Below are 24939 nucleotides of genomic sequence, written 5' to 3'. Positions count from 1 at the left end.
CTAATACAAGCATTACTTTCACAAATGTTTGTAAAATCTTACATGGTAACTGCAGGCTGGATATTGTACAGATTCAACATACAATGACACAGACCGTCCATATCTGAATCATGTGTTACACCGTCCATATCTGAGTCATGTGTTACTAGCAGACATTTTACTGGTGAAACATTAATGATGAACTGAACCTATGGACTTCCATCCCTGGCATTTTCCCACGGTCCTGAAGTCACAGCAGTTCATGACAGCTGCGAGAACAGCTTCAGAGACAAGCGCTAATGTCACTAATGCTGCGCTCCCTCACAGCCTGACCCACACTGAACTCTTGAGCATTGGAAAATCAGCTGGCATTTTCCCACGCTCAAGAGTTCATCTGAGTTCAGACTGTGAGGGAGCGCAGCATTAGTGACATTAGCGCTTGTCTCTGAAGCAAGCACCGGCAGCTTCTCATTCATTCCCCAGTAGTTTGCAGCCGGTTGTATACTGTTTATACCCCAGATATGGATTACGGCGTGGGACTGAACGCCGGACCGGTATGAGTATATTGTTGGCTTATTATTTTTTCTTTCTTACAGGAGATCGAGGGCATTGCATGGATTAGCAGAACAGTAAAGATAGGAAACTGTGTTGTGTTTGATTTCATTAAAAGTCTTTATTCTGACTGTGCGTTTATTTAACCCTTCACCAGGTTTAGGATTAGTAATGGATAGGTGTCTTATTGACACCTCTCCATTACTAAGCTGGCTTGATGTCACCTTACAATACAAAGGTGGCATCAACCCCCAACTATTACCCCATAACGGCAGTGGGAAGAGAGAGGCTAAGTGCTGGAATTGGCACATCTTACAGATGTGCAATTTCTGGGGCGGCTGGGGGCAGATGTTTGTAGCCGGAGGGGGGACAATAACCATGGTCCCTTCCTAGGCTATGAATATCTGCCCCAGTCTCTGGATTTCCCGATCAGGCAGAGAAAATTGCACTGGAGCCCACGCCATTTTTTTGCACGAAAAGATTTTTATTAACCCCTTTACCCCCAAGGGTGGTTTGCAGGTTAATGACCGGGCCAATTTTTACAATTCTGACCACTGTCCATTTATGAGGTTATAACTCTGGAACGCTTCAACGGATCCCGGTGATTCTGACAATGTTTTCTCATGACATATTGTACTTCATGATAGTGGTAAAATTTCTTTGATATTACCTGCGTTTATTTGTGAAAAAAGCGGAAATTTGGCAAAAATTTTGAAAATTTCGCAATTTTCCAACTTTGAATTTTTATGCAATTAAATCACAGAGATATGTCGCACAAAATACTTAATAAGTAACATTTTCCACATGTCTACTTTACATCAGCTCAATTTTCGAACCAAATTTTTTTTGTTAGGGAGTTATAAGGGTTAAAAGTTGACCAGCAATTTCTCATTTTTATAACACCATTTTTTTTAGGGACCACATCTCATTTGAAGTCATTTTTAGGGGTCTATATGATAGAAAATACCTAAGTGTGACACCATTCTAAAAACTGAACCCTTCAAGGTGCTCAAAACCACATTCAAGAAGTTTATTAACCCTTCAGGTGTTTCACAGGAATTTTTGGAATGTTTAAATAAAAATGAACTTAACTTTTTTTCACAAAAAATTTACTTCAGCTCCAATTTGTTTTATTTTACCAAGGGTAACAGAAGAAAATGGACCTCAAAAGTTGTTGTACAATTTGTCCTGAGTACGCCGATACCCCATAGGTGGAGGTAAACCACTGTTTGGGCGCATGGCAGAGCTCGGAAGGGAAGGAGCGCCATTTAACTTTTCAATGCAAAATTGACTGGAATTGAGATGGGACGCCATGTTGCGTTTGGAGAGCCACTGATGTGCCTAAACATTGAAACCGCCCACAAGTGACACCATTTTGGAAATTAGACCCCCTAAGGAACTTATCTAGATGTGTGGCGAGCACTTTGACCCATTAAGTGATTCACAGATGTTTATAATGCAGAGCCGTGAAAATAAAAAATCATATTTTTTCACAAAAATGATCTTTTCGCCCTCAATTTTTTATTTTCTCAAGGGTAAGAGAAGAAATTGGACCCCAAAAGTTGTTGTACAATTTGTCCTAAGTATGCTGACACCCCATATGCGGGGGTAAACCACTGTTTGGGCGCAAGGGAGAGCTCAGAAGAGAAGGAGCGCCGTTTGACTTTTCAATGCAAAATTGACAGGAATTGAGATGGGATGCCATGTTGCGTTTGGAGAGCCACTGATGTGCCTAAACATTGAAACCCCCCACAAGTGACCCCATATTGGAAACTAGACCCCCCCAAGGAACTTATCTAGATGTGTTGTGAGAACTTTGAACCCCCAAGTGTTTCACTACAGTTTATAACGCAGAGCCGTGAAAATAAAAAATCTTTTTTTTTTCCACAAAAATTATTTTTTAGCCCCCAGTTTTGGATTTTTCCAAGGATAACAGTTGAAATTGAACCCCAAAAGTTGTTGTCCAATTTGTCCTGAGTATGCTGATACCCAATATGTGGGGGGAACCACCGTTTGGGCGCATGGCAGAGCTCGGAAGGGAAGGAGCGCCATTTGGAATGCAGACTTAGATGGATTGGTCTGCAGGCGTCACGTTGCATTTGCAGAGCCCCTCATGTAACTAAACAGTAGAAACCCCCACAAGTGAACCCATATTGCAAACTAGACCCCCCAAGGAACTTATGTAGATGTGTTGTGAGAACTTTAAACCCCCAGTGTTTCACTACAGTTTATAACGCAGAGCCATGAAAATAAAAAATCTTTTTTTTCCACAAAAATTATTTTTTAGCCCCCAGTTTTCTATTTTCCCAAGGGTAACAGGAGAAATCGGACCCCAAAAGTTGTTGTCCAATGTGTCCTGAGTACGCTGATACCCCATATGTTGAGGTAAACCCCTGTTTGGGCGCACGGGGGAGCTCGGAAGGGAAGGAGCACTGTTTTACTTTTTCAATGCAGAATTGGCTGGAATTGAGATCGGACGCCATGTCACGTTTGGAGAGCCCCTGATGTGCCTAAACAGTGGAAACCCCCCAATTATAACTGAAACCCTAATCCAAACACACCCCTAACCCTAATCTCAATGGTAACCCTAACCACACCCCAAACCCTGACACACCCCTAACCCCAATCCCAACCCTATTCCCAACCGTAAATGTAATCCAAACCCTAACCCTAACTTTAGCCCCAACCCTAACCCTAACTTTAGCCCCAACCCTAACTGGAGCCCTAACCCTAGCCCCAACCCTAAGCCTAGCCCTAACCCTAAGCCTAGCCCTAACCCTAACCCTAGCCCTAACCCTAATGGGAAAATGGAATTAAATACTTTTTTTAATTTTTTAATTTTTCCCTAACTAAGGGGGTGATGAAGGGGGGTTTGATTTACTATTTATAGCAGGTTTTTTAGCGGAATTTTATGATTGGCAGCTGTCACACACTAAAAGACGCTTTTTATAGCAAAAAATATTTTTTGCGTTACCACATTTTGAGAGCTATAACACAGGTCAACAAAAAAATTTTTTTTTTCTGGTGTCCAAAATATTTTAATGAATTTGGGGTATTTTTGGGGTGCTGATTCTGAATATGCTATCAGTTTTGCCAGATTGGCTCAAGTTTTTGAGATTTTTGGTATCTTATTTATAGCACTTGTTGGTAAATGCGACGCATCATCTCATTAATTTCTTTGGATTAGTACTTGAACTGAGCAGTTCTCAATATAGTTTTGTGTTAATTAGTGTTCTAAAAGTTTGTTCATAGCTTGATTTTTGCACTAACTTTATGTTGTTGTCTGTTTTCCAGTGAAAAGCATGAACTCATCAAGAAGAAGTTGTCTTAACGATCCAGACTCATTCTGTTACATTTGTGGTGAATACACACTGCCAAAACATAGAAGAAACATAACAGACTTCGTAAAAAAAGTGTATTTTGCCTATTTTGGGGTTATGCTTGGGGACCAAGACAAGTTTTGGGCACCACACATAGTGTGCAAAGCATGTATCGAATTATTACGAAAATGGAGCAAAGGACAAAGAAAAAGCTTCAAATTTGGTGTTCCAATGGTGTGGAGAGAGCCAAAAAATCATCATGATGACTGTTATTTCTGTGCAGTGCAAGGATTCAATAAGCATAAGAAACGAAAATGGGAGTAACATGGAATCTGCAAGAAGGCCTGTCCCTCATTGTGAAGATGTGCCTGTACCTGTGTTTACCATAAATAACAGTCATCATGATGATTTTTTGGCTCTCTCCACACCATTGGAACACCAAATTTGAAGCTTTTTCTTTGTCCTTTGCTCCATTTTCGTAATAATTCGATACATGCTTTGCACACTATGTGTGGTGCCCAAAACTTGTCTTGGTCCCCAAGCATAACCCCAAAATAGGCAAAATACACTTTTTTTTACGAAGTCTGTTATGTTTCTTCTATGTTTTGGCAGTATGTATTCACCACAAATGTAACAGAATGAGTCTGGATCGTTAAGACAACTTCTTCTTGATGAGTTCATGCTTTTCACTGGAAAACAGACAACAACATAAAGTTAGTGCAAAAATCAAGCTATGAACAAACTTTTAGAACACTAATTAACACAAAACTATATTGAGAACTGCTCAGTTCAAGTACTAATCCAAAGAAATGAATGAGATGATGCGTCGAATTTACCAACAAGTGCTATAAATAAGATACCAAAAATCTCAAAAACTTGAGCCAATCTGGCAAAACTGATGACATATTCAGAATCAGCACCCCAAAAATACCCTAAATTCGATGAAATATCTTTGGCACCAAAAATGCTGTTGACCAGTGTAATTTTTCCATATTTTGGTCCACAGAGTCATGTGAGGTCTTGTTTTTTGCGGGACGAGTTGACGTTTTTATTAGTAACATTTTCGGGCACGTGACATTTTTTGATCGCTTTTTATTCCGATTTTTGTGAGGCAAAATGACCAAAAACCAGCTATAAATTTCTTTTGGGGGGTGTTATACCGTTCCGCGTTTGGTAAAATGGATAAAGCAGTTTTATTCTTCGGGTCAGTTTGATTACAGCGATACCTCATTTATATCATTTTTTAATGTTTTGGCGCTTTTATACGATAAAAACTATTTTATAGAAAAAATAATTATTTTTGCATCACTTTATTCTGAGGACTATAACTTTTTTATTTTTTCGCTGATGATGCTGTATGGCGGCTCGTTTTTTGTGGGACAAGATGACGTTTTCAGTGGTTTCATGGTTATTTATATCCATCTTTTTGATCGCGTGTTATTCCACTTTTTGTTCGGCGGTATGATAATAAAGCGTTGTTTTTTGCCTTGTTTTTTTTTTACGGTGTTCACTGAAGGGGTTAACTAATGGGACAGTTTTATAGGTCAGGTCGTTACAGACGCGGCGATACTAAATATGTGTACTGAGCAGGCGCTGGTAAGCCACCTCCCTGCAGGACCCGGATGCAGCCCCGCGGCCATTTTGGATCCGGGCCTCCAGGGAGGAGGAGGTAAGAGACCCTCGCAGCAATGCGATCACATCGCGTTGCTCCGAGGGTCTCAGGGAAGCACGCAGGGAGCGCCCTCCCTGCGCGATGCTTCCCTATACCGCCGTGACCGCTCCTGACACATAGTGCCGAATGTCAGCTGCGATAGTCAGCTGACACCCAGCCGCGATTGGCCGCGCTCCCCCCGTGAGCGTGGCTGATCGCTCTGGACGTATTATTCCGTCCCCCATGGACGGAATAGTACGTCCAATGGTAGAAAGGGGTTAAATACGCACATGTCCCATAATTTGCACACACACTATACTAATTATATTGGTCACTGACATCTATAAATCTAACTATTCTGCAATAGTTTACTGTATGTAATCCATGTCTTCTATCCTGTCGGCTCCTGCATTGATTTTACAGAAGCCGACAAATAAATTAACGGCTATTCTTCTATCTATCTGTCTATGAAATATAAAGACATATATATATATATATATATATATATATATATATATATATATATATATATATATATATATATACACCGCGTTCCAAATTATTTTGCAAATAGGATTTAAGTGTCATAATGATTTAACTGTTTTGTTTTTCAAATAAACTCATGGATGGTATTGTGTCTCAGGGCTCAATGTATCACCGAAATCAATCTTAAACACATGTGATAATTAGTTTTCCAGGTGATTCTAATTAAAGGAAAACTACTTAAAAATGATGTTCCACATTATTAAACAGGAAACAGGTTTTAAGCACTATGGGAAATAAAAAGGATCTCGCTGCTCCTGAAAAGCGTTAAATAGTGCAATGCTTTGGACAAGGTATGAAAACATTAGATTTTTCACGAAAACATAAGAGTGATCATCATACTGTGAAGAGATTTGTGACTGAAACAGAGCACAGACAGAGATCATGCAGATAAAGGCATAATGAGGAAGGTTTCTGCCAGACAAATTCATTGGATTAAGAGAGCAGCTGCTAAAATACCATTACAAAACAGCAAACAGTTATTTGAAGCTGCTGGTGCCTCTGGAGTCCCTCGAACCTCAAGGTGTAGGATCCTTCAAAGGCTTGCTGTGGTGCATAAACCTACTATTTGGCCACCACTAAACAGTGTTCACAAGCAGAAACGGTTGCAATGGGTCCAGACATACATGAAGACTAATTTTCAAACAGTCTTGTTTACTGATGAGCGTCGAGCAACCCTGGATGGTCCAGATGGATGGAGTAGTGGATGGTTGGTGGATGGTCACCATGTCCCAACAAGGCTGTGACTTCAGCAAGGAGGTGGAGGAGTCATGTTTTGGGCCGTATTCATGGAGCAACAGCTGGTAGGGTCCTTTAAGGTTCCTGAAGGTGTGAAAATGACGTCTGCAAAGTATATAGAGTTTCTGAATGACAACTTTCTTCCATGGTATAAAAAGCAGAGGTGCCTTCAGGAGCAAAATCATCTTCATGCATGACAATGCACCATCTCATGCTGCAAAGAATACCTCTGAGTCATTGGCTGCTATGGGCATAAAAGGAGATAAACTCATGGTGTGGCCACCATCTTCCCCTGACCTCAACCCTATAGAGAACCTTTGGAGTATCATCAAGCAAAAGATCTATGAGGGTGGGAGGCAGTACACATCAAAACAGCAGCTCTGGGACTTCATGCAAAGAAATACAAGCAGAAACTCTCCAAAAACTCACAAGTTCAATGGATGCAAGAATGGTGAAGGTGATATCAAAGAAGGGTTCCTATGTTAACATGTAACTTGGCCTGTTAGGATGTTTTGGAGTTAAATAGCTTTTTTGCTCAGTGAATGTGACCTCCTAAAGCTGCAAATTCCACAAATTAGCATTTTCAGTTCTTTAAAACATATCAAAGGTTTAGAAATTCTACTGTGCCTAATAATTTGGAACAGTGCATTTTGAGTTTTTATTCATTTTAGAGATTATACTGTTATCATTAGGAGGTTTCTTCAGTAAAATTCGATGTATACTCTAACGGGTGATTACTTTTATTAGACTGACTGTCATTTGCACTGACCATTTAGGGAAATCCGAGAAAAATATAATTTGCATAATAATTTCGAACATGGTGTATGTGTGTCACTGATATATATATATATATATATATACTAGATGGTGGCCCGATTCTAACGCATCGGGTATTCTAGAATATGCATGTCCACGTAGTATATTGCCCAGTGACGTAGTATATTGCCCAGTGACGTAGTATATTGCCCAGTGACGTAGTATATTGCCCAGTTACGTAGTATATTGCCCAGTGACGTAGTATATTGCCCAGTTATGTAGTATATTGCACAGCCACATAGTATATTGCCCAGTGACGTAGTATATTGCCCAGTGACGTAGTATATTGCCCAGTTACGTAGTATACAGCACAGAGCCACGTAGTATATTGGCCAGTTACGTAGTATACAGCAGAGCCACATAGTATATTGCACAGCGACGTAGTATACAGCACAGAGCCACGTAGCATATTGCCCAGTTCCGTCGTATATTGCCCAGTGACGTAGTATATTGCCCAGCCACGTAGTATATTGCCCAGTGACGTAGTATATTGCCCAATGACGTAGTCTACAGCACAGAGCCACGTAGTATATTGCCCAGTGATGTAGTATACAGCACAGAGCCACGTAGTATATAGCACAGAGCCACATAGTATATTGCCCAGCCACGTAGTATATTGCCCAGCCACGTATGTCACAGGTTAAAAAAATAAAAATAAACATATACTCACCTTCCAAGGGGCCCCTTGTAGTTCTGCCGCCTGTGTTCGGTTCAGGCGGCAGCTTCAGGTCCGAGGGTGTGATGACGTCGCGGTCACATGACCGTGACGTCACGGCAGGTCCTTCTCGCGCAGGCGCGCAGGGCCTGTGATGACGTCGCGGTCACATGACCATGACGTCATGGCAGGTCCTTGTCGCACACCAACCTTAGCACCGGAACCTGCCGCTTGCATGGACTGGTCACCGGAGCGTCGGAAAGGCGGCGGAAGGTGAGTATATAATGATTTTTTATTTTTTTTAAATTATTTTTAATATTAGATGTTTTTACTATTGAGGCTGCATAGGCAAGCCTCAATAGTAAAAACTTGGTCACACAGGGTTAATAGCGGCGGTAAGGGAGTGAGTTACCCGCGGCATAACGCGGTCCGTTACCGCTGGCATTAACCCTGTGTGAGCCGTGACTGCTGGGAGTATGGAGCGGGCGCCGGGCACTGACTGCAGGGGAGTAGGGAGGGACTAATCAGACTGTGCCGGTCGCTGATTGGTCGCGGCAGCCATGACAGGCAGCTGGCGAGACAAATCAGCGAATAAATATCCGTGACGGAAGTTGCCGACAGAAAGACGGAAGTACCCCTTAGACAATTATAAATATATATATACACTCACCGGCCACTTTATTAGGTACACCTGTCCAACTTCTTGTTAACACTTAATTTCTAATCAGCCAATCACATGGCGGCAACTCAGTGCATTTAGGCATGTAGACATGGTCAAGACAATCTCCTGCAGTTCAAACCGAGCATCAGTATGGGGAAGAAAGGTGATTTGAGTGCCTTTGAACGTGGCATGGTTGTTGGTGCCAGAAGGGCTGGTCTGAGTATTTCAGAAACTGCTGATCTACTGGGATTTTCACGCACAACCATCTCTAGGGTTTACAGAGAATGGTCCGAAAAAGAAAAAAAATCCAGTGAGCGGCAGTTCTGTGGGCGGAAATGCCTTGTTGATGCCAGAGGTCAGAGGAGAATGGGCAGACTGGTTCGAGCTGATAGAAAGGCAACAGTGACTCAAATCGCCACCCGTTACAACCAAGATAGGCCTAAGAGCATCTCTGAACGCACAGTGCGTCGAACTTTGAGGCAGATGGGCTACAGCAGCAGAAGACCACACCGGGTACCACTCCTTTCAGCTAAGAACAGGAAACTGAGGCTACAATTTGTACAAGCTCATCGAAATTGGACAGTAGAAGATTGGAAAAACGTTGCTTGGTCTGATGAGTCTCGATTTCTGCTGCGACATTCGGATGGTAGGGTCAGAATTTGGCGTAAACAACATGAAAGCATGGATCCATCCTGCCTTGTATGGAGCATCTTTGGGATGTGCAGCCGACAAATCTGCGGCAACTGTGTGATGCCATCATGTCAATATGGACCAAAATGTCTGAGGAATGCTTCCAGCACCTTGTTGAATCTATGCCACGAAGAATTGAGGCAGTTCTGAAGGCAAAAGGGGGTCCAACCCGTTACTAGCATGGTGTACCTAATAAAGTGGCCGGTGAGTGTATATTGTATTCTATGTGTATATACGTATGTTCTATTGGAACCTGTCAGTGTGTTTTTACAGCAGCCGCATATGAAATGCCAGTTTTTCAAAGGACACCGGTGCATAAAAATCCCCCAGCACTGGCATGGTGCGAGTGCTGTGTGATTTTTTTCTCGCACCCATTGACTTCTATTGCGGGATACGATCCATTTTCTGATTACAATCGCAGCATGCTGCGATTTTTTTTCCAGCCCAATTGTGATCCAATCCGAGCTGGGAAAAAAACCCGCAGATGAGCACACAATCATCCCAATTCAATCCGATTTTTTATCTGATTGAATTCGTCCAATTTCATCGCAAGTGGGCATGAGCCCTATATGTTATCATATCATAAGCATTCAATACATAGCAAGCAGCATATTATTCTCCATTAAGGGACATCCGGACTTGCTGAACATTTGCGTTGTGGAAAAGCAAAGAATTTACACAGCAGATTTCACAAAGTAAAAACTACAGCAAAAGCCACAACAAAATGCAGATATAATATATGGTAAAGTGTCATCTGATCTAGACAAAACTCATTTTCAAGTTATAATATGTCAGGCATGTTCTAGCAAAGGGTACCCATAAGCCACATTAAATGGTGGAATACTTATTTCTCATTAATAAGTTGTATCATAGCAATACTTAAAGGGAATCTGTCAGCAGGTTTTTGCTATTTAATCTGAGAGTAGCAAAATGTGTAGGCATATTACGGGGATGTGTCACTTGCTCAGCAGTTTGCTGTAGTTACAATACAATCTGTGTTTTATCTGCAGGAAATTACCACTTCCGGACTAGGTGTTGCGTGCCAGGCAGTCCAGCTAATCTGTTTAACTCCGCCCCCACCACTGATTGGCAGCTTGCCGACATGACCAGTGTAAACAGGTAGCTGCTAATAATCAGTAGTGTGGGCGGGGTTATACAGAGGTCAGCATTTAGAGAACTGCTACAACTGTAATTGTATCCAATGGCAGCAAACTGGAATCAGGATCTCTCTGCCTCTACATCAGGCTGCTCTCAGATTCCATGGCAAAAACCTACTGACAGATTCTCTTTAATTAATTGTAAAAGTACATAAATAACAATTAGACACTTACTTCTCAGAGTTCTCTGAAGTCCCAGATGCATAATCCCAGTCTACTTCAACTGCAGCTACATAATAATCCCACTTTTTAATATATCTAGTTTGAAAAACAGACTTCCTCAGTGTATGGTGTACGCGGTCAAAACACGAATTTACCTCCAAATGACCATGCATGCCGGCTGGTAAAAAAAATAAATGAAAAGGAACCTGTAAATCCATCTGTCTTTAATATGCATCATCATATATTATGTGGACTATAAGAAACTACACAATGCACAATTTAAAAAAAGAAAGAAAAAAGATTTAATAAAGTTTTCTAGTAAGAATTAATCACCTGTCACCCGGCATAGGTAATTGATTGTACACTGCTGGGCATCTGAGCGCAGAGATCCACACCAGGAGATAGCCAAGTACACTACTCAGCTAACCCTTTAGAGAATGAATCGCGTGGCCATCGAGCACGTGCACTGATGATATATTCAGACTGAGGGTAGAGGGCCACTGTTCTGGCAATTGGTTTGGCTTTTGGAGTCAGATCCCTACCAAATTCAAAGTTATCAACTATACTTGGATAATTGATATCTTCTTCTTCTTAAAATACCCCTTTAAGACTATTTTCAGACTTCCCTGGTGGTAAAGGAAAGTGCAGACATTTAGTGAACTTGAGGGATTACTGTCTATAATAAGATATGGATTAATGGACACATCCCTGGAGGTCTGAGGTGGTGGAAAGGTTCATGCTTCTCCTCCTTGTGCTCTATAGAAGGGTTTAATATATGCTGTCCATACATTTACTCTCCTTCCCAGGTGATAGGCATTTTCAGCCCCTGACAGGAAAGTCACAGCAACGTGCTTATTGCATTCAGTTCCCCCAGCCTACCCTGCACTTATCATATTAACCCCCTATTAACCCTGATTTTCAGTGGTGGAGTCAGGCTTGAGCTGCAGGTAGCTGCCAGGTACTACTCCTAGGCAGTCCACGGTTCTGAGTCTGCGGACCCCAGCATCAGATTCGCCAAAATGAATAAGAACTCGGAGTCACTGACAGACAGGATATGGACTCTTCAGACTACTCAGGTTCTGGGTGCTATGACAGAATGGATACTGACAAGGAGTCCAGACATAGATTCGGATACTGGAACATGTTCCAACCGTACAGACTCAGGAACGCAAACCACAGGTGCAGGTTCCAGTACTGATGGAACGGTTAGAGGGATCCGGCACCGCCGTGGCTTCTCAGGATTCAGGTACTGTCGGTGCGGATTCTCGGAGTTCAGGAACGGCCAGTGCGGCCTCAGGCTACAGTGATCTGAAGATTCAATTTCAGGTTCAGGGACCGCCAGGTGTTGTTTCAGGTTGAGGGCCTGGCCACACAAGGACTAGGGCTTCAGGTTGAGAGCCTGGCCACACAAGGACTAGGGCTTCAGGTTGAGGCCCTGGCCACATAAGGACTAGGGCTTCAGGTTGAGGCCCTGGCCACACAAGGACTAGGGCTTCAGGTTGAGGCCCTGGCCACACAAGGACTAGGGCTTCAGGTTGAGGCCCTGGCCACACAAGGACTAGGGCTTCAGGTTCAGGCCCTGGCCACACAAGGACTAGGGCTTCAGGTTGAGGGCCTGGCCACAGAAGGACTAGGGCTTCAGGTTCAGGCCCTGGCCACACAAGGACTAGGGCTTCAAGTTCAGGCCCTGGCCACACAAGGACTAGGGCTTCAGGTTCAGGCCCTGGCCACACAAGGACTAGGGCTTCAGGTTGAGGGCCTGGCCACAGAAGGACTAGGGCTTCAGGTTCAGGCCCTGGCCACACAAGGACTAGGGCTTAAGGTTCAGGCCCTGGCCACACAAGGACAGGGCTTCAGGTTCAGGCCCTGGCCACACAAGGACTAGGGTTTCAGGTTCAAGCCCTGGCCACACAAGGAGTAGGGCTTCAGATTAAGGCTCCCTGCAAGGGATACTAGAATGAGGTGCGGAGCGCCCCCACACCGCCGCAGGGCCGAGGGGTACCCGGAGCCGGGCCTCTGGGTCTCAGTCCTGGGGTTGTCACGGTGGCTAGACCCGGTCCGTGGCCCTGTCTGTCAGTGGGGGACGTCCGGTGCAATAAGTGGTGTTGTAACGGTGCAGTTGTGGGGTGCAGGTCGCGGTAAATAACGAGGACACCAGGTTGCAGTCTCTTTACCTCTTTACTGGAGATCTCTGGGTCCTCAGTCCGGAATACGGTTCACCAGGCTGCGCAAGTCCGGCCGGTCCAATGGCACCTCCAGAGTTCTCTTCACAGGTGGAAATCGGTGCCTTCCTTCTTAGCGCTATGTGTTGTAGTCCTCCCCTGCTGTGCTTACGGAAAGTACCCCACAACTGTTGTGTCTGTTTCTTAAGTTCCCTCACAACTCGATTAAATGATGTTCTTCTAATCGTCCGTCCCTCCCTGATGTTACGGTTAGAACGGCACCCGTTTGTCGGGTAGGCCTGGAGTTCTTCCGGGACCCTAGAGACGCCCCTCTCCCGCAATTGCCTCCCAAGACTTCATAGGTGATATGTGTTAGACAGCCCGCCTTAAACTGACTGTCCTGCCGCTGTTTAGAGTATTGCTTGAAGCTGAATGTTATAATACTCCCTCGGCGTTCCGGCCACCGGTAGTGCGCCTCAGTAGGGTGTTGCTTCGGTCTTACAGCACGACCCCTACTGGAATTCTCCTATTGCTTGATCTCGTTTCTCACTCAGCACAATCTATCTCGCTTCTAGTCCTTTCTTAGGGCACCGCCGCTATTCTGAGCAGGCACGGTCCCGTTACGTTCTTTCCAATGCCAAGCCTCTGCCAGGATCCCACCCCTGGCAGAGACCCTACTGTCTCTTCCTCCACAACACCCTCTGCCACTGAGTGTGGCTTCGTCCAATCCAGTCAGCTTTCTGATCTAACTTCCTGCCTGACCCCCGGTTTACCCACTATGGTGGGGAGTGGCCTAATGAATAGCACCCTTAGCTCCCCCCGGAGGCCCTGCTGTGAAATGTATTGGTGTCTGTGATACCTGGTCAGATGAACTCCTTCAGTGCCATCGAACGCACCATGGCTTCCCATATTGGCGGAGCCACAGTACTGCAACGACCAGGACTCTGGGGCGCTGCAGAGGGACCTGGCAACATACAGTTACATACACACACAACTCAGGGTATTATTGGGGTTGCCCAGACACCTTCTTATTGGTTAGGGTTCATTTTATACAAGATGTCTCTCAACTGGAGGCATTTTCAAACTATGCATGCTGTCCCTTTAAGAGCAGAGGAGCATGCGCATACGAGGCACACTGCCGGGAAGTCTATGTGGCGTGCACAGACAGCAGGAAGCAGGGAGACGTGCCAAGACGGAGAGTTGACCGAGAGGCCACAGAGGCGAGAATGTCGGCATCCCTGCATGGAGGGAGAAGGGAAACCATGCAGGGATGCCGGCAATAGCATTACATAGGTGCTGGTTCCAGCAATCTGAAAATAATTGGGAAGCAGACGCTGTGAATTGTCATTTGTGGGTCACAAAACTCCATTATTTTGACATGTGAGGGTCTCAGAGATGAGACTCACACATATTAGACATTTATGAATATCCTGTGAGTGTACTCCTGAGGTTGGATTGGTGTCAAGAATGTAAGATGCACATAAACTTTTATCCCATCTTGGTTCGCAAAATTGGGATATTAAGTAACTCAAAATGAGCAAAAATTTTAAAGCTGTAGGAAGGTATTACATAGCCAGGTGGTTCAATGATCAAGCTCCTGACAGTTTATAATAATGGTCTCATGCATATCCATGAAATTTCTTTGTAAAACATTTGCGATGTCTTGTGTCTTCTCCTTATGGTAATACATTTATACACTTCACAACAAGACTATATTGCAGAAATCCTTACCTTCGAGATGTTTTTCAACAAGTGAAGATATATTCCATCTGCCAGTTTGGGTCACAGTCATGTTTGCAGTTGTGGATGCCATGCTGGCAAGGCTTATCATAGAGACTTTATGAAGTTTTTCCTCCAAGGAGTGCTCAAAGATGTGAATGGAGAAAAATTCAGGTTTGGAACTCAAACCCAGTATATGCCAACTAATGTTGTCATCGACACAGGCTGTGAATGCTGGAGCATAAATACCATTATCTAATATTTACATATTACCAACAAAACAAATATAATCTACTCCTTTATGTATTCCTGTATCTTCTTAAATAGGACAGGGCTACTTTGCTAAATTGTAGAGGTTGTTTTTTTTAGATACTATTTCCTAAGAAATAACCATTCTGGAGCATCTTTCATATTCTAGAAAGTTCTGAATAAAGTGACAACTGGGTGTTACCTGTTAGGGGCGTGTCCCTGCACTCTGTCGAACCAAAGCTGACAATGTGAAACTGTGTAGGGACACGTGACTGTAAAAAGATCAATGGTAACACCCCGGGCTATATTTATTCACTTATTTGTAGGAGAAACATCAGAGCAACAGAACATCTCAGTCATAAGGAAAGATGATCCAGAATTGTATCTGTTAATGTGACTTCAAGCATTTGCTATAATAGACATGTCAGGAGGGCTGACAGATCCTCTTATAAAATGTGCTTATACGAGATATGTTTGGGGTGCACATTCAAATATTAAATTAGAAAGAGAAAAATTATATATATACACATATATATATATATATATATATATATATATATATATATATATATATATATATACTGAACAAAAATAGCAACACTTGTTTTTGCTCCCATTTTCATGAGTTGAACTCAAAATCTAAGACTTTTTCTATATACAGGGTGGGCCATGTATATGGATACACCTAAATAAAATGGGAGTGGTTGGTGATATTAACTTCCTGTTTGTGGCACATTAGTATATGGGAGGGGGAAAACTTTTCAAGATGGGTGGTAACCATGGTGGCCATTTTGAAGTCGGCCATTTTGGATCCGACTATTTTTTCCACTGGTAAGAGGGTCATGTGACACATCAAACTTATTGGGAATTTCACAAGAAAAACAATGGTGTTTGTTTTGCCCATTCTGCAAATTCAGTGCACCGATCTAGGTCATCCTTGTTGAGGTGCTGCAGCAGCTGGACTTTGTAAGGGTGCCATTTGTGAGTAGCTAATATCCGCCGAAGGGATGTTCTACTGATGCCAGATCGACGCGCTGAATTTGCAGAATGGGCAAAACAAAAATTGGAGCAGGACCCTCAGTTTACACAGAACATTATGTTCAGTGATGAGGCAAACTTTTTTGGGTGGGCCATTTATATGGATACACCTAAATAACATGGGAATGGTGACAGTTTTCTTGCGTAGGGTGTCTTGCATTGAAATCTGCTGCAATGACCCGAGTACAGCATTCACCATACATCAACACAATTTCTATCTCCTCCTCACGTGTTAACTTATGCGATACGTCAATGGCTGTAAACAAAGAGAAACGTGTAAATAACTCATGAAAGAATAAAGATACGTTAAAACCAAGCACACCATTGTTTTTCTTGTGAAATTCTCAGTAAGTTTGATGTGTCACATGACCCTCTTCCCATTGGAAAAAATAAAGTTGGATCAAAAAAGGCCAACTTCAAAATGTCCACCATGGTAACCTCCCATCTTGAAAAAAGTTTTCCCCTTATACTAATGTGCCACAAACAGGAAGTTGATATAACCAACCATTCCCATTTTATTTAGGTGTATCCATATACATGGCCCACCTTGTACATAAAATGCCTTTTTCTTTCGAATATTGTTCACAAATTTGCTAAACCTGTATTAGTGAGCACCTCTCCTTTTCCGATATAGTCCATCCATATCACAGGTGTGGCATATCAAGATGCGGATTAGACAGCATGATTATCCCAGGTGTTCTGTAGGCTGGCCACAATAAAAGGCAACCCTAAAATGTGCAGTTTTAAAGTACTGAAGGGCTCCGGGGGTGGTCAGAAAACCAGTCAGTATCTGGTGTGACCACCATCTGCTTCACATCTCCTTCGCATAGAGTTGATCAGGTTGTTGATTGTGGCCTGTGGAATGTTGGTCCACTTCTCTTCAATGGTGGTACGAAGTTGCTGTATATTGACAGGAACTTCAACATTCTGTTGTATATGCCAATCCAGAGCATCCCAAACATGCTCAATGGGTGACATGTCTGGTGAGTTTGCAGACCATGCAAGACCTTCGCACAGCCATTGAAGAGGAGTGGACCAACATTCCAATACCCGATGAGTCAACCCGACTGGGAAATGCTTTGTATGGATGGATAAAGATCCAGAGAACATAAACCCTTGTCTTCACTCTGTGGCAACGCCGGGAATCACTGCTCTTCTTCCTGGTTGATTACATTGAGTTGTAACTTTTAGATCTCTCAGCAAACAATGGAGCTATCCAGCAGGTCACAGCCTTCAGAATACCAACTGAAGTAGCTAAAGATTGCAGCTGATTAAGATATTATTAGGGGCAGGGAACTTACATTAAATACACAATTCCAGCTTAAGATATAAAAAAAATGTCAGAGTGGTGCTTTAGTATCTCCTGACAAATGTAAAATAGAAGTGTCCTCCACACACAAGAATAGCAGACTGGACGAGAGCTAATTTGCATACTATTTTCCAGGGAGCATTGATGGCAGCAAGACTATCTACACCTGGTTCCCTTGCCGGTTGTCTTTCCTTCCGCCGGTCGGCATCGAGGAAGAGGATACCAGCAGGGGTGCCAGCCAGTGAGGAGGAGCTGCGGGGGAACAGTATGTGAATAAGGAACTATTTATCATCTTTAACGCCCACTCGGGCCATAATAAACTTAAAAGACAGGGGTGGAAAACCCCCTGAAGTACTAACTTTTCTTTAAGACTCATTGTACCGAGAAAGTAGTAAGTATTCATACCTGGTACAGCTCCATTCACATATCCATTTACAGTATACATCAAAGGTCTTTCCTTCATTGATGGAAAGGTTTGCCAACTTTTACTTTCATCGAACACTCCGAACATCAAGACATAATCTTTGTTAAAGTTTTTTTGTGTTCCATCATGATTTAGGCTTCCTAATATTTAATGGGGAAACATTTGTTAAATCTTACAGGTGTTCAACAGTCACGTATTATTACAAGCTAGTACTGTTGTATGTAGTGCGATGCCTAGACCTGGGCCCAAAGATATACAGGGGGTGAAATTTTTCTAAGTAAATATATTTCTAAAGGTGCTATTTGAAATTCTTTCCAGATGTCGGTAACAACCCATCCAATCCACACGGGCAAAAAAAATCAGATCATGGATGTCCATAAATTAAGTTATGTGTAAAAATGAGAAATGACACAGGGAAGAAGTATTGATCATGCTTATTGAATTGTATTTAATACTTTGTCCAAAAACTTTTGTTGGTGATGACAGCTTCAAGACGCCTGTTCTATGGAGAAACTAGTCGCATGCCTTCCTCAGGTGTGGTTTTTGCCCATGCTTTCACACAAGCACTCTTCAAATCCTGAAAGTTCCATGGGCGCCTTCTATGAACACTGAGCTTTAGTTACTTCCATAAATTTTCTGTTGGATTTAGGTCAGGTGACTGGCTGGGCCATTCTAGCAGCTTTATTTTCTTTCTCTGAAACCAATTGACAGTTTCCTTGGCTGTGAATTTGGGATAATTGTCTTGCTGAAATGTTCACCCTCCTTTCATCTTCATCATCTTGGTAGATAGCAACATATCTTTATCAAACATACCTTGGTACATTTATCCATTCATTCCCCCTTCAATTATTCAAAGTTTGCCAGTGCCATATGCTGAAAAACAGCCTCATATCGTGATGTTCCCACTTCCAAACTTCACTGTTGGTATGGTGTTCTTGGGTTCAGGGGTGAACCTAGCCACACTGCTGCCTGAGGCGAACTTCAAAACGACGCCCCCCCAAACACATATACAGTACAGCCCCCCTATAGGGCTCCCATCTCATATACAGTCCCCCCCATACATTACATGAGTGATAACTAATGTACATTCTACAATAGGTCATAAATCAGACAGTATAGTCCTCCATACAGTATTCTGGGCAGTGCACCACAGTGCTCCATACAGAATAATGAGCCCCATATATTGCTCCATACAGTATAATGAGCCCCATATATTGCTCCATAAAGTATTGTGGGCACCGCACAGTGCCCCATACAGAATAACATGCCCCATATATTGCTCCATACAGTATAATGAGCACCATATATTGCTCCATACAGTATAATGAGCCCCACATGAAGCTCCATACTGTACAATGGCCACAAAGTGCTCCATACTGTATAATGGCCACACATGATGCTCCATACTGTATAATGACCACACAGTGCTCCATACTGTATAATGGCCACACATGATGCTCCATACTGTATAATGGCCACACAGTGCTCCATACTGTATAATGGCCACACATGATTCTCCATACTGTACAATGGCCACACAGTGCTCTATACTGTATAATGGCCACACATAATGCTCCATACTGTATAATGGGCCCACATGATGCTCCATACTGTATAATGGCCACACATAGTTACTCCTACACATGCGGCTCTGCTCCGTACACCTTGCACACACGGCTCCACTCCGTACTCACGTGGCTCCACTCCATACACCTCGCACACACCCGGCTCTGCTCCATACACCTCATACACACCTGGCTCCGCTCCATACACCTCTTACACACCCGGCTCCGCTCTGTACACCTCATACACACACGGCTCCGCTCCGTACACCTCGTACACATTCAGCTCCACTCCATACACCTCGTACACACACGGCTCCGCTCCATACACCTCATATACACACGGCTCCGCTCCGTACATCTCATACACATTCAGCTCCGCTCCATACACCTCATACACACACGGCTCCCCTCCATACACCTCATACACACACGGCTTCACTCCATACACCTCATACACACACGGCTTATGCTCCATACACCTCGTATACACACAGCTCTGCTCCATACATCTCATACACACACGGCTCCGCTCCATACACCTCATACACACACGGCTTCCGCTCCATACACCTCATTCACATTCAGCTCCGCTCCGTACACCTCGTACACACAAGGCTCTGCTACATCCACACTGTAAAACCCTCCTGACCCCACACAATCCATGGAGGTCCCGATTAATCGCACTTGAACATGCTTTTTGTTCAGCAATGGAATCTTGCTTGGTGAGCATGCATATACTCGTAGGTCATCGGGGTTGAGTGCATTACTTATAGTTTTCCTTGAAACAATTGTACCTGCTGATTCCAGGTCTATCTGGAACTCTCCACAGGTGGCCCTTGGCCCTTGGACAACTCTTGTGATAATTCTTTTTACTCCTTTATCTGAAATCTTGCAGGGAGCACCTGGTCCTGGCCGGTTTATGGTGAAATGATAAATTATGTTCTTTCCACTTCTGGATTATGGCCCCAACAGTGCTCACTGGAACCTTCAGTAGTTTAGAAATTATTCTGTAATCAATTAGGTCAGTATGTTTTACAACAATAAGGTTGCAATGGTCTTGAGACAGCTCACTGGTTTTACCCATCATGAGATATTTCTTGTGTGACACCTTGGTAATGAGACATCTTTTTATAGGCCATCAGATGAACCAGCTGATATTATTATTCACTTAGTGGCAGGATTGCTTTGTAATTACTGATAGATTTCAGCTGGTGTCATGCCTTTCCATGTGTTTAATACCTTTTCCAATCTATGGTTTGAATTTCATGTTATTAGCACCTTTATAAACATATTTACTTAGAAATTTGATGACGTTCAAACTTATTTCACCCACTGTACTATATTTTAACAGAGCAGATTTTGAATTTAGATCAAGACTGTATATCTGCAATTGATCTGCTTCCACCCTTTTCATATGGATATTATGGCTGAGGGTTCCCTCATCATTTCCTATCAACCAGACTGAAAAGGCACTGCTCTGATGGACTTAATGTGACCACTGACCATGAGTGGTGCAAGTAACCGTTAACAATTTTACAACTGGGGGGTTAGAAAAAATTGTGACATGTTCAATCTAGGAATGGATTTGTAATAATTTCAATTATCTATGTCCATTAAAGCCTCATTTTACTTAGGGAAAGACTTTCCCCATTAATAGACTACCTGCATTATCAGTTTTATCGGCAGTGCCCGCCATCCCGGCTAGTGCATTGGCCAGGTACCATCTTACCACTTTGTGTCTGTCCTTGTTCTAAGTGAGGTCATTCAGTGAGGAGGAATGGAAGGCTTTGTGGGGGTCTCAATGGACAGGTTAAAAACATGTTTTATGGAATAGCCCCTTTATATATTTAAAACTAATGATTGGATATATTATTCTTTACCTTTTTTACAAATCAGCAATGGACCAATCAAACCAGAATTCACATCTTGTACTGGGTTTGCCATTGAATAATAACTGCTGGTTAAACAGTCAGGATCAGCTTCTTTCGGCCCCACATCCTCTGTAATATCCCATTTATAGGTGTACATTTCATTCGGTTGAACCAAATCATCCATTTTTTCCAAGCTAGGTGTCTTGTCAGCATATAATGCACCTAAACAAAATAAAATATATTATGACCCTCTGATGTAATGATTAAAAAGCAGGATTTATATTTTGCAAAATGTAGCAATTACTGGATCCTAACACACACGGAGGAGATATCTGTTCTATATATAGGCTTTAGGTTATGTTATGGGATTCGGCACCTAAATCCTGACATGGTTTGTTGATATTCCTAAGGCCTTCCACCTCTAGATTGGTCCTGTCGGTTCACCATAGAGATGGCCCTGAACAGCATAAGCTATTTAGACTTTGTCATTTGACTGCAAGTGTGTGATTTGCCAACTTGCAGTCACGGGGAAACTTCTCATCTGCTTCTCTCAATCTTCTACTGTTATAAGTGGATAAGGATCTAGTCAGGACATAACTGCAAGTAGGCAAATCATATACTTTTGAATATGTAGCAACCGTTCAAACCAGCAAGCAGAGCTGACTCCTAACAGTATGTATATTACACATTGTTAGAACTTGCTCACACCGCTGTATACAGTAATTTTATCAAAACTGCAGCAAGCAGGCCAGTAAGTGACACATCACTGTAATCAGGATCTCTGCCTCTACATCATGCTGCTCTCACATAGGATAGCAAAAACCTGGTGGCAGTTTCCCTTTAACCCCTTTCTGACATTTGTTGTAATAATAAGATGTAATAATTCGTCCCTGTGCCCTGGGCCTATTTCACCAGGGACGCATTATTACTTCATCGCGATCTCTGATTCTGACAGCTGACACCCAGCACTAAGTGCCACGAGTGGTCACACACCGCTCCCAGCACTTTAACCCCTAAATGCTGCGATTGAACGTGATCGCAGCATTCCGGAAGGGATGACAGCCCCTCTGCCCGTGGATCGGAGACCTCGCGGCATGACGCGGGATCCCAATCGTTGCCATGGAGATCTGATGTCATCATGACAACATTCGGGTCACCAAAGCTAGGAAAGTTGCTCTGATCAGTGCAGAGCTGACAGTTTGTACTGCACAGGGATGCTGCTGCATCTCCATGCTGTACGAGCAATCAGCCTGCAAAAAAATGATAGTTCTATAGTGAGACAAAGTAAAAAAAAATATTAATAATAATAATTCTAAAAATATATATAAAAAATAAAATAAAAAAATCAACAGATATTGTACTCAAATATTTGCATAAAAAATATATAAACAATAAAAGTACACATATTTGGTATTGCCGTGTCCGCAACGACCCGACCTATAAAACTGTCCCACTAGTTAACCCCTTTAGTGAACACAATAATAAAAATGAATAAAAAACACAGCAAAAAAACAATGCTTTATCATCAACACAGGTGGACTCTAATGAAGGAGAAGAACGATCTCAAGGAGGATCACACGGAAATGGACAGCTTATGACTTAAATATGAGTGTCTGAGCAAAGGGGCTGAATACTTAAGACCATGTGATATTTCAGTTTTTCTTTTTTAATAAATTTGTAAAAATGTCTACATTTCTGTTTTTTTCAGTCAAGATGGGGTGCAGAGTGTACATTTAATGAGAAAAAAAAATGGACTTTTTTGAATTTACCAAATGGTTACAATGAAACAAAGAGTGAAAAACTTAAAGGGGTATGAAGACTTTTCATACCCACTTTATTTTATATGACCTATCTCTGTGATTTAAGGGCATGAAAATTCAAAGTTAGAAAATGTTTACATTTTCAAATTCTTAGCCAAATTTGAGTTTTTTTTCACATATAAGCGCAAGTCATACCAAAGAAATTTTACCACTATCATGAAGTACAATATGTCAGGAATAAACACCTTCATTTCAGCCCCTATCTCCTGCTGTCTTCAGCGTAGCAAAAACTGCTGACACATGGACTTTAAATTGTGCACACATTACTAAATAGATGTCTTTGACCTGATGTGTACATACTTTGAAATTCCATGTCAGAATAGTTGTATGATACTAAAATTGAATTAAATTAGAGTTGGACTAAAATATGTTAATATTGATACTTGGTTGGTGATTATTCTGTCATTTTTATATGGATTATCAAAGTAAGTTAGGGTAAGTACATAACTCTGATTACGGCTAAGATATTTTATTAATAATGTATGCAGTTTAGCAGGGATTAGAACATTATACAGCCACAATCCCAAACAAGAATTTCAACTTATTTGGAAATATCTTACAGACATATGTTATTCACAACAGAATATAGAACACAGATCAGAAGATGAAAGTTAGATATTTTTAGATTTCATGTCAAACAATTAACTCATTTAGAAATTCATGGCAGTGACACGACTTAATAAAGTTGGGACAGGGTTAACAAATAGCTGGGAAAGGAAGTGGTACTAATGAACAACAGCAGGAGGGTCAGTTTTCAACTAAGTCACATGACTATAAAAAGATCATGTTAGAGAGGCAGAGTCTCTCAGAAGCAAAGATGGTCAGCTGAGCATTATATACAGAAAGAGAGAGATAGAGAGAGAGGTTTTAGAACATGTGCTCCCATACAATGTCTATCTCATGTTAAGCCTTGCATATTTCAGCAAGAAAATGCTAAACCACATACTTTATCAATCACAACATCATAGCTTTGCAGAAAAAGAGGTCGGGTGATGACCTGGCTGCCTGCAGTCCAGACCCTTCACCAATAGAAAATAGTTTTTTGCATTATGAAATGAAAAATCCGGCAAAGACAACCCAGGACTGTAGGGAAAAAAAGATTCCTCTCCCAAACCCCGGTAGTTGGTCTCCTCACTTCTCAAACTTTTACAGACTGCTGTAAAAAGAAAAAGGAATGCAACAATGGTAGACATGACATAGGCCTAATCTGTTGTAGAAATGGAAAAATGTCTAATTTTTTACTTCTGTTCTATGTTCGATTGTGGATAACATATGGTTATGAGATTTCTATATTATTGCATTCTTGTTTTTTTTTTTGTAGATTTTACATAGAGCCATAACTTTTTTGGAATTGTGGTTGTATAAAGCTCTGCCACCAGGAAGGAAGTCTGAGCATTGCTGCAGCAGTATGGTGGGCAGAGCTCTCTGTGACTGCAGAGAGAAGAGAAATGGGACTGAGCCACTAAGCGATTCTCAACAGAGGGCCTGCGAGGGCCGAAGAAGAGTCTGTTACGAGTGGTTGAAGCAGCTCCAGTGTGAAGTCTATGATATGAGATAAGAGGCAGTGGTGCATCAAAATGGCAACTCTAAAGATAGCATCCTGCTGTAGTAAAGACAGATATATTACCTTTATTTTACTTTTTGGTGTTAATTCATTGTATATAAACTATATGTGGTGTTCTGTATGTGTATGTGCATGTGTGTACTGTGCTGTGTTTTTCCCTTGCATTGTCTGAGCACCTTTGGTACTAAATTTGTAGTGAGCTGGCAGGCCATGGTATTGGTACACCCTGTCTAGTAGATGCTGTTGTTAGTGCTTGCCAAGGAAGAGCCCAAAGAGGATGTAAGTAATTGCATT

At 42.3% G+C, this 24939-nt stretch overlaps 1 protein-coding gene across 1 annotated transcript in view; it reads right to left on the bottom strand.

The window, feature by feature from the left end:
• The window catches only part of F5 (coagulation factor V), a 134236-nt gene that overhangs the window by 66006 nt on the left and 43291 nt on the right, over positions 1-24939 (bottom strand). Inside the window, exons 4-7 of the mRNA XM_077294840.1 lie at positions 21271-21483; positions 17807-17965; positions 14818-15039; positions 10937-11102 (exon numbers count right to left, since the gene is read on the bottom strand). Of these exons, the coding sequence (XP_077150955.1) occupies positions 10937-11102; positions 14818-15039; positions 17807-17965; positions 21271-21483 (760 nt within the window). The remainder of the gene's footprint in view (positions 1-10936; positions 11103-14817; positions 15040-17806; positions 17966-21270; positions 21484-24939) is intronic.

Source organism: Ranitomeya variabilis, chromosome 3 (genome assembly GCF_051348905.1).
Source record: "Ranitomeya variabilis isolate aRanVar5 chromosome 3, aRanVar5.hap1, whole genome shotgun sequence".
In the NCBI taxonomy this organism is placed as follows: domain Eukaryota; kingdom Metazoa; phylum Chordata; class Amphibia; order Anura; family Dendrobatidae; genus Ranitomeya; species Ranitomeya variabilis.
Note: the sequence above shows the minus strand (reverse complement) of the source record. Positions and strands in the feature narration are given on the sequence as shown.